This window comes from Balaenoptera borealis, assembly GCF_965194805.1.
Source record: "Balaenoptera borealis genome assembly, chromosome: 10".
Taxonomy (NCBI): Eukaryota; Metazoa; Chordata; class Mammalia; order Artiodactyla; family Balaenopteridae; genus Balaenoptera; species Balaenoptera borealis.
In genome coordinates this window covers 5,549,103-5,564,148 of record NC_138874.1, presented here as the reverse complement: position 1 = coordinate 5,564,148, position 15,046 = coordinate 5,549,103, and the positions used below count along the sequence as shown (strand labels likewise).

General features: G+C 62.0%; 1 protein-coding gene across 9 annotated transcripts in view; it reads right to left on the bottom strand.

The window, feature by feature from the left end:
- Positions 1-75: 75 nt before the first annotated feature.
- The window catches only part of RASGEF1A (RasGEF domain family member 1A), a 254,860-nt gene continuing 239,889 nt past the window's right edge, over positions 76-15,046 (bottom strand). For all 9 annotated transcript variants that reach the window (XM_082407468.1, XM_082407470.1, XM_082407469.1 and 6 more), the window contains 12 exons: positions 11,607-11,807; positions 9,154-9,276; positions 7,306-7,443; positions 6,224-6,445; positions 5,546-5,620; positions 5,119-5,211; positions 4,554-4,656; positions 4,388-4,467; positions 3,431-3,622; positions 2,679-2,802; positions 2,166-2,238; positions 76-1,837 (listed from right to left, as the gene is read on the bottom strand). In XM_082407468.1, the coding sequence (XP_082263594.1) occupies positions 1,813-1,837; positions 2,166-2,238; positions 2,679-2,802; positions 3,431-3,622; positions 4,388-4,467; positions 4,554-4,656; positions 5,119-5,211; positions 5,546-5,620; positions 6,224-6,445; positions 7,306-7,443; positions 9,154-9,276; positions 11,607-11,801 (1,443 nt within the window). In that variant the 5' untranslated portion in view covers positions 11,802-11,807 and the 3' untranslated portion in view covers positions 76-1,812. The remainder of the gene's footprint in view (positions 1,838-2,165; positions 2,239-2,678; positions 2,803-3,430; positions 3,623-4,387; positions 4,468-4,553; positions 4,657-5,118; positions 5,212-5,545; positions 5,621-6,223; positions 6,446-7,305; positions 7,444-9,153; positions 9,277-11,606; positions 11,808-15,046) is intronic.

Genomic DNA, 15,046 nt, shown 5'->3' with positions numbered 1-15,046 from the left:
TCTGGCCCGGGCATCCCCATGCCTCCTGCCAACACATGCCAACACAGAGCCGCGCACAGAGAACCGGCACACGAGGGGAGCAACATGTTCTTTTATTGATGCAAGTACATCCAGTCACACCAACAGCTGACATCCTTTATTATTATAAAGTACAGCTTTATACTCAGAGTTCATCTCGAAATACCAAAACATCATAGGGTATGTATCAAATTGGGAAAATAAAGTAGCAAATGTAGCACTGTGTCAGGTCGGTACTAGAACTGATGACCAAGTGAAGCGCACACTGATGTGAAAGCTCCTTAACACATGGACAGAAAAGGTTCTAACATTGTATTCCAAATATATATTCTCAAGTTTTAAACCTTTCTTTATCTCAAATACATAAACAAAGCAATATGTACTGTCAATATACAATATGTACTATCTAGAACGTCTGAAAAGTGCAAAAACACTGTGACAATACAGTGTAAATATCCTTGCTCCACCCTGGGCTGAGGGCGACGACAGCAGCGGATCGTGGAGCCACCTCCCCCTGAGGCCTCGCCTTCACATCTCCAGGCTCTCCTAGGAGTTTTGGGAATTAGCAACTAACTGTCCTTACCCAGGCCTGCCAGCTGGAGGCTCCGGTGGAAGCCAGCCATGTGGAGAGAAACAGGGTGAGTAGTTCCAAATCTGCTTGGATGGAATGACAGCCCCGCCATGCGGGAGACAAGAGTCAGCATGGATTGCCCATTTCTGGCCTTGGAGGGAGCAGGGCTGTCACTGTCCCATGGCCGGGAAGTCAGAAAATGGAGAGTACTCCTCGAGTTCGGGTGTGGAAAATACCTCCAAATGTTGGGCAGCTTTATGTGAGTGGGCTCCAGCAGGTACTGGCCTGGCTAACCTTCCACGGTTCACATTCCATCAGGGGGGCCCACTCCCCCACCCAGAGGGAAGGAGGATACTGATTTGTAAGTTGCTTCTTTTGACTTTGTACTTGAGTTTCAAGATGGCTTTATACGTCCCCATCCTTAATTGTACTTTGTATTCGCTTCATTACAGCTAAGTGTGTCAAAGTTACAGCCTGGAAAACGGACAATTCCATGACTCCCTCCTTACGTTACTTTAGATTTTCTCTTTTCCTAAAATGTAGGTGAAGAACAATTTGCCAGACATCTTCCAACAGAAAATATGCTGCCAGGTGTCCCCCTGCCCTCCCCCCAACCCCCGTAAATCCCTGATAAAGGAAAATGAAAATGTAAACTTTGGAAAGCCCATATTCAAGGTTCACTTCTGGAAGTACGCAAATGAGACCTCCGGGCCACCCGAGCCCTTCTTGCCAGAACCTCGTGGGCCTGCGCTTTGAGGGCAGAGCTTCCCCGGCGCCTCCAGCGGCACTGGCTGCAGGCGAGAACGGGCCCGCCAGTACCCTCTAAGGCACTCACCCCGACATCAGAGACACTGGCTGGAAAGGAGGCAGGGCTCACGTTGGTTTTGGTTGGGTTTTTTAAAATATGTTTTTGTAAGATGTTAATAATCAAAAGTAGAAAATAAAAATCTACATTTCATTAGAATAAGATGTTATCATGGATGCCATCTCCCATGATACTCTTTCCCCACCCCTCCCCAAAGCAGGGCCCTGCCCTGTCATAAACAAAAAGCTTTAAGTGCCAAAGGTTGATGCATGAAATAATTACTTTTTTTTTTTTTCATAAAAGTTATGTACAAAATGGACCCCAACCAGTGAGGCCTCATCTCAACCCATATCACTCAAGATTAAAACTCAGTACGTAGGTGTGCTTAATCCAGCGTCTGCAGGCTGCATCCGTGCCTTCAGGCTCTGTTAAGGAGAGTGGTCCTAAAGGTGAGCAGGGAACGAGGAAGTGGTCAGGCGGCCGGCAGGCCCTTCCCCTGAGCAAGCAGAGGGCAGGCTTGTGCTACTAGGGGAAGGCCCGGCTGCCTAGAGCCGCCCATTGAGGGAGGGGTCAGGGACGTTCGAACCCCAAGTCCTCAGCCTGCACCGGGGATGCCTTCCTCTCCCCGGTCTGCAGAGAGGCGCCCTCGGCCGCCTTTCCAAAGGGCAGACCCCCTCATGCCTCCCCCCACCCCGTCCTTTCCCTTCCTTGTAGGCTCTGGTGTGGGGCTGGTCTTGGGGGCTCACCGGACTGCTTCTGGAGTTCTCCTACCTGAGGGTCTTCCAGCTGTCCTTTTCCATGTGGTTCTCGGGACCTTCACTTTCGAAGGAGGCGATGAAGAGAGCTGAGAGACGAGAAGCCCCGCCGAAGCCATGTCCACACACGGTCAGTCTGCCTCCCACCCTGGTTATCCCTTCTCAAACTCTCCCTCCCAGGGCGGAGCGAGGCCCGGGCAAGAACTCCTAAACCAAGGGGGCAGCGACTTCGGGCCAGGGCTGGTCCACAGGCCTCTGCTGCGTGGGGTTCCTGGCAACCTGCCTGGGGACTCTGAGACGTTTCCTGGTTCTGCAGCGCTGGCCCGACCACGTACTGGCTCTCTCAAGTGGCCTCGGGAGCCTGATCTCTTCTTGTCCTTATCCTTCACCTGCCATCCGCCCATGGCCCACCCTCATGCACTCACCCCTGCAAGCTGAGCTTCCCCAGCGTAGCAGGGGAATAACAACCCTGGGAGGGCACCCTGCACGAGTCAGGGTGACTTCTACAGTGTGCGGAGGTGGACCTCACCTTCCTCGCTGTAGATGGGAGCCGTCAGCAGGTAACTCTGAATCTTCTTGTCCTTCTCGAAGGGACACTCTACCTGTGTCCATGTCATGAACTCATGGATCTGTCTGGAGATGTCCCAAAATTTCTGAAGGGGCAGAGACCAACTGGATGTTCATTTGTCACCTTAAGCTTGAAAACCCTGGTTAGCGCAGGGGACCTAGACTCTGGCTTCGGTCGGCTGATATTTCCCTGGTCCCAGAGAGATTGGACGGTAGCCCTACAAAGCTGACTTCATAGCCATGGAAGCACTCTGTACAACAACAGAGCCAGCCGGTGTCTCCAAGGCCATTCAGTCCTGCCCTCTGCCTGAGCCATCGGGCTGCAGCCAGGTCTGTGCTTCCGCTGTGCAGGAACCCCAAGAAGCGCCTCATCTGTAACTCCAGGCTGAGGCAGGCGTCCCAGCCACACCCAGCACAGCACCACCAACCAGAACACCCCATGATCTCACTCTGGGGCCCTGTGGCTCCTAGCCCTGTCACCAGATCATCCACCCAGAACTGGGGCCACCCTCACACCTTGAGGTCACCGGGCACCCATGACCCACCCTGGAGCCTTCAGTCCTAAAAGGCCCTTCTGCCACAGGGCCACAGCCTGGCAGCTCTCATGGCACAGACGGATTCTGCCTGTCCTAGAGCAAGGCCAGGAAGTCTGCCCTACCCTGTGCTGGGACAGCCTGGCCCCCTCCCCTCAGACCACAAGGGGGCTGAGCTGACCTTGAAGTTAATGTGTCCATTGGGCAGGTGGTTGGTGTGGATTTTGTGCAGGAAGTAGATGTCCTTAACGAAGAGATTGAACACAGGGATGACGATCTTCTCCCGGCTGCTGTTGGCCATCTGGGATCTCTGTGTGGCCCCCTGCAGGGCTGTGCGGTAGTTGCAGAAGTTGCTGGATGGGTCCATGTGGTGCTGTGGGCAGACGGGAGGATGTGGTGGGCACTGCTCCCCCTGCACCCCTCAGGGCTGCTCAGGAGGCCCCTTTGCAGGAAACAGCTCTGGGTGGCCCTGTACCGTCACCAGAAGAGGCCTCCTCTCCAGGAGTGAGCACAGGGGAAGGAAGCCCAGGGGCACGTGTCTTGAGCACTGGGCTGGGGCTTTCTGGGTTCGGGTCCAGGCGTCACGGGGAAAGCTGTAGAGAAATCTTGAAGCTCACACACACCTCCTCCCTGCCCTGCGAAGTCTGGGTCTCACCTCCTTCCTTCAAAACCTTCCTTTGCCCTTGTGCTTTCGCGGACACCTCCCAAACCTGACCAGCTCCACAAGACACACACTTGCAAAAACTGGATTCTCTGATCAAATACATCTCAAGGCTGTAGACTCGCCGGTCAGCCCCTGGGCTCCCCAGACGGTCCGGGACCATGGAAGTCGAACGAGGAAAAGGCCAGTCGCTGCTTGGTCGGCATTGCCCAACCTGGGGCTGTCGGCCTGCTTTTGCCGACAAACTCCTTGCTGATCTTTCCCCCGAGCTTTGCTTTAGGCGATGCCGGTTCTGACTCAAGTCCCAAGGGCCGAGGAGAGCATGGGCTACCTGCCTTCTGGGGGCGCCGCGGCCAGGTCAGCGGACACGCCCAACATCAGACGGCGCTTGGGGCAGCAGGCCCTCAGCAAGGGGCCAGAGCGTGATGGGAGGCCCAGCCCTCCTCAGGCCGACTCGGGACAAGACAGGGTGCCTACCTCTAAGACGTCGAACTTGGCCGTCTTGACTTTGGACCAGGTTTTCTTCAGCCTCGCCACAGGACTGAGGTTCATGCCAGCTGCAGGGGGCGACAGCTAGGGTCAGGGCGAGGGGAGATGGGCCACACCGTGCTGGAGGGGGAGCCCCTGGGGCCCGCACACTCACAGATGATGGCCATCATGGAGTTGAAGTTCCCGATGTTGAAGCACTCTCGGGCCACGTCGATGAAGAACTCCAGCATGCGAGTCCGATGCTTCTTCTTCACCACCTGGAGGGCGGCCAGACTGCTCAGCGCGGGCCCCACCGGGGGTCATCCCCTCCGGCACCAGCCCCCGAAGGGCGGCCTGGACGGGAGCTGCCCTGGGCCCTCAGAGCTGTCAGGCCTGGGGTGGAGGGATTCTCACAGGCTGCAGAGGCAGGAAATGCAGCCGTGGCATTTTCGATGCTGGGCAGAGGGGCGGGAGGGCAGGCTGAGAGGACCAAGGGAGACCCAGATGAGCTGGCAGGTCATGCTGGGCACAAGGATGCCTCCCCAGATGGGTCTCTGTTGTAATTTAAGGCATCACTGTTGGGGGTTGGCGCTTCCAAGGCCCTGGCAATAAAAGCTTCCTGTCTCCACTTGCAAAGTTCCGTCCCCTGCGGGGTACAGGGGTCAGAGCCCCAGGGGGCACGGTGGGGTCGGGAGGAGACGGGGCCGGCCCTGCTGCTGTGTGCGCCGCGCGGCACTTACCCGGCACACCTCGGTGGCCACCAGCATGCTGAGGCGGTTGAACCAGTTGTCGTAGGCCTCCAGGCTGTAGGTCTTCATCAGGTCCCCTCGGCACTGTGGGGACACAGCAGGTCACAGGGAGCCCGAGGACCCTGCCCGTGGCTGCCGCCCCAGCCCCACCCTCAGAACCAAGGAGCTGTGGCCAGAGGAGGAGGGGGGCGGCTGCTGGACTGGCCCGCCGGGCCCGCCCGGGTCCCCCAGGACGCCCCCACCCGGCCCTCCAGGGCCCCCCGGCAGCACGCAGCGCCCCGCGTGGCCGTCCGCCGGGCGCCGGAGGCCAGACCCACGTGCAGCAGGTCGCGGGGCCCGGCACTCCGGAGGCGCGCAGGCGTCCGGGCGAGGCCCCGCACCCTCCCCGGCCACCGCGGAGCACGCCGCAGCCCCTCACCCTGTGCTTGTCCCGAGAGTCCATGTGGCTGATGATCTGCATCAGGTCCTCAGGGTGGATGCTGCTGACCCTCTCCTGGGTGGAACGGGGAGACAGCCCAGCAGGAGTGACAAGCCTGCCAACCTCAGGCAGGCCGCACACGCAGCGTGGAGGGCGTGTCGAGAGCAGCAGTCACGACCTGCCTGCAGGCGTGCCCCTCAGCCACGGCCCCTCCTCGATCAGAGCACCCAGACAGTGGGCAGGCCCCCCAGCTGTACCCCAGGGTCTGGGAGGCGAGAGCCTCAGCAGCGGCTGCTATGTGCAGGGCACGTGCCCAGCCCGGGCACAGGCAGGATGAGGGGATAGGGTGGGGAGAGCTGTCCCCCTCGAAACCCTTCACCTCTTCCCGAGCTCTTCCCGCTCCTCCATCCTGAGGCCACTGCAGTCCCCATCGCCCCAGCCCCTCCCGTTAACATGGGGCTGCCGTGATCCTGGGGACCCAGGTACCAAGAAACCCTCTGCTCAGGTGGACACACAGCCGCCAGAGGCAGTGCTTGGGGCTGCCAAGCGGGCTTCCCCTGACAGCCCGGTCCGGCCGGCAGGGGAAGGCCCTGTGGTGCCATGTTGGGAAGGTGCCGGCATGAGCGTCAGTGAACACGCCCCAGCCCCGTCCTGGGAAGGGTGCACTGCAGCACTGACCAGCTCGATGTGAGTCAGCTGCTGGGCCAACACCAGGGGGTCACAGCACACGCCCAGGATGTCCTTCTGCGCGGCTGGCGGCTTGGCCTTGAGGATGGGCCCTTTGTCCATGGCCGGTGAGCGGAGCTTCTCACGCAGCTCCTGAAGCTGGCTCCGGGCGGCCAGGGACAGCAGCAGGCTCTGCGTCATTTGGGCGATGGCCTTCTTCACCGTGCCGTTCTCCTGGGAGGGGCGGGGGCGGAGAAGGTGCTGGCCTGGGCTGGCAGCAGGACCCACACCACGCCGGAGGAACCCATCTCATCTCCAGGGGTGTGTCTAACTTTGAGCCCACGTCCCCTACCCAGGCCTGCCATGAGCACTTGGGCCTCTGACAGCAGAGTGGGGCACAGTGTGGGCTCCGCCGAGCGCTGCAGGGGAGGGTGACTCCACAGCCGTCCTGAGGAGAAGGGAGCTGAAGGCCAGGGCTAGGCTTCTGGGTCTGAAAAGCATGGCTTTCCGGGTGACGGCCGGCTGAGCTACTTCCCGTGGCCTTTCCACCGTAGGAGGGGCCCACGGTAGGGACGAGGGACTCCGGAAGGGCTTCCTCCAGGACTAGGAGCCTTCCTTCCCTGGGTGGGGGCAGCCCTGGCCCTGCCCCGCTCTCCCCGGGCTTTGAGCCCTCAGGAAGGCGGAAGTTGCTGAGCAAACGCAGCCCAGGCTCCCGCGATGGGGGCTGGCAGCAGGACCAACCTCTCTGGAGGGCCCGTCTCAACGCTGCAGACCAAGCGGGAGCTGGGAGCCGGGAAAGGCGGACAAGGCCTCTCGCTAGGCCCCCCACTCCACCCACCCAACGAGCGGGAGCAGGTGGGGCCTGGGATCACCCCGCTCGGGCCACAGGGTCTCCCGCGTGCGCAGGATGCCGAGGGCGAGTCTGGCCTGTTGCTGGCCAGCTGAGCGGCCCTCACGGGGTTGAGGGGCAAATGGAGCCACCCAGCAGTCCTCTTGGGAGAGTGACAGCAAAGGGGACCACATACAGAGCTGTCCCTGAAGACCCACCCCTCCCTCAGACAAGGAACTCTGCCAGGGTCCGAGGAGGACCTCACCTCATCACACTGGGTGACCCGGTGGGTGATGGCTTTCAGTTCGGCCATGGCCTTCTCGTCCTGGAAGTCGTAGGGGAAGGCCTCTGTCCACTCCTTCAGTAGCTGCACGATCTTGGCTGAGAAGGACTTCAGCCTGGCCTGGTGGGGGCGGGGGATAAAGCAAGGTCTGACCCTCCAGAGTGGGCGGCAAGATGACAAGCGGTACAAGCACCCCCAGTTCTGCCACACCCTCCGACCCATTCCCGCACAGGACCTGTGTCCTGTGCCCCGACGCTGGGGTGCGGGCTGCTGGGTAGGCGCGTCCTCCGCCCTGTCCACCTGCGGTTTCGTCATTCCTGCTTTGCTTCACATTCCTCTTAAACCAGCTCTCTTTCACTTAAATTCATTTTCAAAGAACCTGTCCTATCGCTGCCATGACACAGAAAATTAGTTTCATTTGCTGGAATCAGAAGTTACCCATAAAAAAGGACACGATGAAAACCAAGCAAAATCATTAACGTTAAGCAAGAGACCCTAGCCACCTTCTCTCAGTAAAAAGCAGGTTGGCCAGTGCTGGGAAGGGCCGCAGACACAGCAGGGATCCTCTCCCCAGTTCCCACTGGCCCAGGTCCACACGCACACGCAGCCCAAGGAGGGGGTGCGGGATGTCCGGCCGTGCTCTCCCGGCCAGTCCTCTACGCCCAGCCCCGCGCTGGCTCACGTACGCTAAACCATTCCTATGCCCGCCTTGGCTCCTGCCTGGCCCTGACCAGATCCCCGTGCCCGCCTGGCCGCCCGTTCCGGCCCTGACTGCCCTCAGGGCCCAGCTCCTTCATGACCCAACTCCCCACACCTACACCTACCTGCCCCCCTCCACCCACCTCTGCTCCGCTGCCTCCACCCAGCTGACACTCCCCCGGGTGCCCGCTGCACCCCGCACTCAGCAGGAACTACAGCCCTGCATTCCCTCCTCAGAGGCCCCGCCCTGCCTGTCATCACAGACGAAGGCGGGCGGGCTCACCCCAGGCTCCTCTCAGGCTTCTACTGTCCCCCTGCTGACCTTTAGCCTAGAATTTCATCTCCCACTCACCCTGTTCTGGCATTTCCCCACCCACGCCTTCAGGAGCCTTTCCTGATCCCCGGGCTGCAATGGGTGCCTGTCTCGGTCCCCGCCCAGCGCACCCGGGGACGGGCCCCTCTGGAGAGGAGACTGAAGAGGGCACAGATGTCACAGGCCTTTGCTGCAAACCTCCAGAGGCAGGAGGCCCGGCCTGGTGAGGGGAAGGTCATCAGGAACAGGCCCTGCCAGCGCCTTGACAGTACGCCCACCACCCCTGCTTCCGCACCAGACCCCGGGCCTGCCCCAGGGCCCCAGGGATGAGCTGTGGTTTCTTACCCATCCTGACTGCCCAACGCCTGACTCAATCAGAAGACATGACAGTGAAAAACAGCCCTATTTGAGTCTCCGAAAACTCTAGCCTGAGGGTGCTGCCCGCCACCCCCCTTGGAGGGAGCAGCGACCCAGGCTGCTTCTCCACCAGCTGGAGCCGGACCCTCCCTTCCGGGGTGTCTGGCCCTGAGCAGGAGAGCCGGCAGGGCTGTCTGCTGTGGCCCTTCCCCGGGAAGGGGTGTGAGCACCTGCCAGCGGCAGTTCCATCCAGCGCCCTGGGAGGTGGGCGCCCCTGCAGACCCCCGGGAGGCCTGCTCCCGGGACGTCAGGAGGCCGGGCAAGCAGACCTGCCCCCAGCAGTGAGGGGCCCGGGCCGGGCTGAGCCAGGCCCCGTCCTGAGCAGGATTCTCTCCCAAGCGTGAGCGAGCGGGGAAGCCAGGGGCACGGAGATGGCGGCAGCCCGGGGGACTCGCCTTTACCTTATCAGATCCGGCCTCCAGCTGCTGCCTCTGCTCCAGGCAGATCTGCCCCACGCGGGCCAGCAGGTCATGAGGGGGGACGAAGACCCGGGAGCTCAAGAGAAACGTGAAGATGTACGTCCTCTGAAGGAAAGAGACAGAGGGCGAAGAGTGAGTCGGCCCGGCGTGGCCCCCAGGTATAGCCGCGGCCTCCTCCTGCACCTGGCTCCCGCGTCCCGGGCCCAGCATCACCTTCTGCGTGGTTTACCTCACCTCGAATGCCCTTCCTCCTCTCCCGCTGCTCCCAAACCCTGCCCACCGTGCAAGGCACAGATCAAACCCCACTTCGCAGCAGCTCTCAGAGGTGTCCCTGACAAGCTCGGCTCCAGTGGTCTTTCTCTGCTGGGATGCTCCCCTACCCCACGCCGGGAGCTAAATGCGGACCTGGATGTCGGCGGCATCTCCGGGCCTGTGTGGGCCTGTGGCCCGGCCCACAGTGCTCCCCGGGCCAGGCGCCCAGCCTGCTCTGTGCCAGATCCTCACGGCTCAGTGGGGCAGGGCCTGGCTGGGGGGCGGGGGGGGGGGGCCTCCTTGGCCCCAGGATCCCACATCGGGAGCTGCTGCAAGCCGCTGTGCGGTCACTAGCCAGCTGTAGGCCCCGTCCCCACCTGCCACACCAGGGCCCCCCAGTCCCAAGGCCGCATGTCCTCATCACCGGGTCGTGGTGCAGGCTGAGGGGTGCGCCTGGTCCGGGCTGAAAGGCGGCAGGGAGCAGAGCCCAGGGCTCTTGGAAGCTTCTGCCTGACGTGGGGTTTGCCAGGCCCCTGCCTGCAGACAGGGCGGACTTGGGGGTGGGGAGGCTGCTTGGGGTCTCCCGGGGACTTGACTCAGACAGTGATCTACTCCCACACGGCTGCTGCAGGCGGGGGCCCAGGACCCTCGGCCTCCACTCCAGGCCCAAAGGAGCAGGTCTTCCGTGCTGCAGCCTAACGCAGCCTCCCGGATCGGGACTCGGCCCTCAGGCCCTCCCCGCCCCGCTGCAGCCCTCAGAGGCCGCTGGGGAGGCTCTCCCGGGAGCAGCAGGGTGTGCCTGGGCTGTGCAGCACGGGTGCTCCAGCGGCCCGGCCCGTCAGTGGTGGGACCTGCAGGGGCCCCTCCTGAGGAGAAGGCTCAGAGCCTGAAGGAAGGCCGCAGCTGTTACACCTCGGAGCTCTCAGCCGGGGCAGAGAAGAGCCCGAGGCAGGAGCTGCGCGTCTCCGGGGAGGAGCAGGGAGACAGACGGAGCGCCGTGTCCCCAGCCGCCCACGTCCGCAGGGCACGGGCCGCGAGGGAACGGCGGGGAGCCCGGGTGCTCGGCAGCCGGGCTGATGCCTAGCTGGACCCCCGTTCGACCTCCGCCGCCCCCTGGCTCTCTCCTGGGAAGCAGGCTGGGACCCCAGGGCACAGTACTCTGGGGACAACACTGGGTGAGCTGGCTGAGGAGGCTCCCCGGGGCCAGGCCTGAAAGAGGGGAGGCTCCTCCCCCCGCCACGCAAGGCCACTGTCGCACAGACCAGCACTGGGGTTGGAGGTCCCAGCCCCTGGGGGGCCGCAGCCCTGCTCCGGGCGTCTTCAGGGCCCGGGGTCCCCTCTCCCCGGCTCTGCCGCCTGGCCCTCGGCCGCCACATCGGCACCACCAGCCCCAGCCAGGCCCTGAGAGGATTTCCGGGGTGGACGGAAGGACAGACAGAGGAGTGGACAGAGCCCCAGGAGGGAGGGAGGAGGCCTGACATGTCGTGGGGAGCCAGGAGCCCCGGAAACCCAGCTGGAGGGCAGAGGGGGCAATTCCTCCCCACCCTCCCTCGCAGCCCCGTCCGTCGCCCGGAGGCCATGCGCAGGGCCCTGCTCCCAGGAGGGAGGGGGCACCCAGAGGGCCAGCCTGGCTCTCGAAAGGGAGCAGGTAACAACCCCACTGCCACTACGAGACGTCATCTACTGGAGGCGGAAGGGAAGCCACACGTGACAAGGGAACTCTTTCTCGCTCTTCCGAGAACGCGCCAATGTCACCTTGAGGTGAAGAGGGAGGATTCAGGTTGGCAAAGGCCGGTCCTGCCCGCACACGCATGTGCCCAGGAGGGGCCGACCCTCTTCATTCTGAGCCACTGCGGTTCATGCACAAAACAACCTGCCCAGCTCAGAGATGGGACACTGATAGGTGGACCCTCACAGGACCCTGAAGCACTGGCCTTGCCCCTTAGACCCCTCTTGCCCCTCCAGGACCATCTCCTACCTGCCTGGAGACAGCAGGGAAGTCGCTGCCGGTTCCCCGCTCCTAGGCTGGGGTCCAGGGTGGGAGGGAGCAGGAAAGCACCGGAGGTAGGGCCGGGGCTCCCTGCTGCTCCGTCCAGCTCTGACTGATGGGGGACCTCCCTCTCCATCCCAGCAGCAGCCTCCCCGGGAGCCCAGGTCGACCCCGCCGGCCACCGGGCACTCACGTCGGGGTAATAGTCCACTGTGGGGACCAAGTGCTCCATCAAGGCCTCCAGGGACCCGGAGATGAGACGTCCGTCTTGGAAGATGAGGTCCCCGGAGCTGCCGGCCCCACCTCCTCGCTCCCCCATGCCGGGCTGCACCTGTCCACTACAGCTGGGCCCGAGGATGCTGGAGAAGACCACGGACGTCTGGGGCATAGTTTCCTGGGAGAAAAGAATGAGGCCGTGAGGCATCAAAGGCACCTCTGCCAGGCCCTCCTCCCAGGCCGCCTGCAGCCTGCGTGCAGGTGCAGAGCCTGAGCCCCGGCAGGGCCGGGAGGAGGGTCATTAGATGTCAGCACAGGCAGGCGGGCAGGCTCCTCAGTGGCCCCGAAGCCGCTGATCAATGTGTGTGATAAATGTTTCTTCACCACCTGCTCTGTGCATACCAGGCCTCATTCCAGGCATCTGGACACAGAAGGCCCTGCCTCCTGGGGTTCCATCCCAGTGGGAAAAGAGAAACTATGGAGAAAAACAGCACCAGGAGGAGAACACTGAGTGTGTGGGGGGTGATCAAGGCGGCCTCGGGGAGGGGGCCCTGAGACAGACTGATGGTGTTAGCTGTGCAGCTTCCTGGGATAAAAGACGGAGGTTCTAGGCAAAAAGGACAGCAGGTGCCAAGGTCCTGAGGCCAGTGTAGGGGAAGGTGATCAGCAGGGGAGTGGTCTGGCCAGACCATACACACCTGGGGGCCCAGGGTGCAACATGTGAGACAGGAGGCGTCGGGGCTCCGCACAAAGGAGTGACATGACTCAGGGTGAAGGTCACCGTGGCCGCCGTGTGGAGACCCAGCAAGGGAGAGATCTGAAAACCAATCAGTGGCTTCTGCCATGACAAAACCCTGGGAGACACTGCTCAGGTCAGGTGATGGCAGAGGAGGAGGGGAGCAGGGTCAACTCTGGACGCTGTGGAGAACGGTCTTCCGCCTGAGCGACTGAGCAGCATGGGGAAGGGCTTTGAGGGTGGGGTTTGGGGAAAGACCTGGAACGTGCTTTTGGACACGTGGATTTGAAATGCCTATTAGACGCAGATGCTGGGCAGCAGTCTGGGGGCTCAGTGTGATGGGGGCTGAGGGTCCCCACTAAACCCCAGCCGGGCTTTGCTGCAGGCTCTCACGAGGCCCGGGAGAGTCTGCAGCCCTCTGGGCCTCAGTTTCCTCACTGCCCGGGGCAGCTGGCCGTGTCTGGAGGGGGCTCTGTGGCATCAGCGTGACGCACGCCTGCGAGCCCGAGGCCTCGGAAGCTAGTGCCGCGGGCACACTCCCCCTCCTGCTGGCCAGGGGTGGCCTGCCCCGCCTGCTGGGCTAGTCCCACCCTTGGAGAGACGGGAGGCTGAAGTCTGGGAGGAGGAGCTGGCCCTTCCTGCCTTGGTGGGGACCGTGGCCAGGTGTCACCCTCTCTGGTCACTGGCAGGCAGTTGCCGCTGCCCCACCCCTAGCTCCCCAGGCCGCCGCGCTGGCCTCCCTCTCCGGGCCGGGGCTGCTCCCCACGCCTCAGGGGGCAGAAAGAGCCCCCAGTGCTGAGCTTGCCGGGGATGACGCCTCCAACCAGCCCTGGCCTGCTCTCTTGCCCGGACCAGGGTTGGCCTCTGAGCCCTTCTGGCCTCAGTCTCCCCACTGGGCGGAGCGAACAGCAGCCATGAGTATTTTACTGCCATGAGGGGCCCCTCCAAGGGCTTTACAAGGAGAGCCAACTCCCACCCCAGCACATCAACTGAGCCTCACACCAGGGCAAAAGGGGCCCGGCCCAAACGACGCTGGCTTCTCTGCCAAACGCCTGGAGGTCGCCTTTGGATTCTCAGAAAATCCTTTGCAAGGAGAGCAAGCGCTCAAGGGAAGTCCCCGGGGACAGGCCTGGATTGCGACATCTGTGGCCCCCAGGCTCCGTGCTGCCCTCGCGTCAGGTTGGGTTCAGACTCTCAGAACACTCCCCTCAACCCACGTTAGAATGCACAGTCTCAGGCCCCACTGGGTCAGAACCCTGGGGTGGGTCCTCTTTGCCGCTTAAGTCAAAGAACCACTGACTTGAGCAAACCCTTCATTTTTCACATAGTGAAACAGACTCAGCAAGAAGGAACTCAACCGAGGAAATCCTAGGATTTCCAAGTCCAGCCCGGGTGTCACCACCCCTAGGAAGCCCCCCTGGGTTCATCGCTAGACTGCTGACCCACGAGGCCAGAAGTGGCTGATCACCTGCCTTCACATCTTCCTGTCTGGCTGTAACCCGCCCCATGGCCGTGCTCAGTAGCCTTTTGTGGGAGGAAATAAGGAAGGTGGGCTCCCTGGGCGCCTCAGCACTGGCAGCTGCTCTGCTGTGCCGTCACTGGGACCCGAGGGGACCCGACCCCCAGCACTTCAGCTGAGGGCCATGCGCTACGGGGCGACTTTCCTGAGATCACACAGTTCTGGGTTCAAAAGGTGACCCGAGAGTGGTGACCTTGGCCAGTTGGACATCCTGACCCCAAGCTTCTTGGTTATAAGAAATGGCATTTTCGGAGCCTCTGGCCTCTCCCCCCGTGGAGACAGCGGGCTGCTCTGGTCAGAAGGTGCTACGGGGGGAGCACACTGACACCCCACTAACTCACAGAGCCCCTACCAGATCCTCCACAGGGCAAGGCCGCCTGCAGGGACACCTGCCCCAGGGCTAGCCAGTGGGGAGCCAGCCTGGGGACTCAGCCCCCCAGCTCTGCTGCCCGTGGGGGGACAGGTGAGCCTCGCAAGAAGCCAGGGGGCCGAGCTCTACACTGGCACCGGCCCACAGCTCCCTAGGGAGCCTCAGACGGCACTCACTGTCCCCCTCGACAGGGGAGGGGCGTGCGCTCAGGGTGCAGTCACCTACCCCGGGGGTGGGGCCTCAGTCCACGTGTCCTGCACAGCCACTGGCGGCACGTCCCTCATCACGCTGCTCCTCCCCCAGGGCTCCCCACCCGTGGGGGGTCTCGGTCCTGCAGAGACTGCGTCCCGCCTACACCGTGCCCGTGCACCGCCCGGGAGGCCACGGGAAGGAAGGGGCAGCCACGTGAGGCCCATCCCTTCAGCTTGGGGCAGTGACCCCTCCAACAGCAGCTGGGCCGAGGACCCCGCCCCTGGACTCTCCAGCTGCACAAGATCCCGCACCAGTCACTTTTAAATGACATAAACAGACGTGTACATGACATGTAAATAAAGGCACAGAAAACATCTGGCCACCCGTGGCCACACTCATTACAGACTTTACTGCAAGGGAGCAGGGGAGGGAGGAGACTTTCGCTTTCCGTTCTACACATTTGTCATCTATTTGGTAACTTTTCTAAATGGCGCATCTATTTTGTCATCTTCTAAATAACTTTGTTTTTTAGTGCAAAGAAGCTGAGTTTTGAAATCAGCTCTTTTTATAAAGGCATAATAAAGAGGCTGCAGCCCCAGG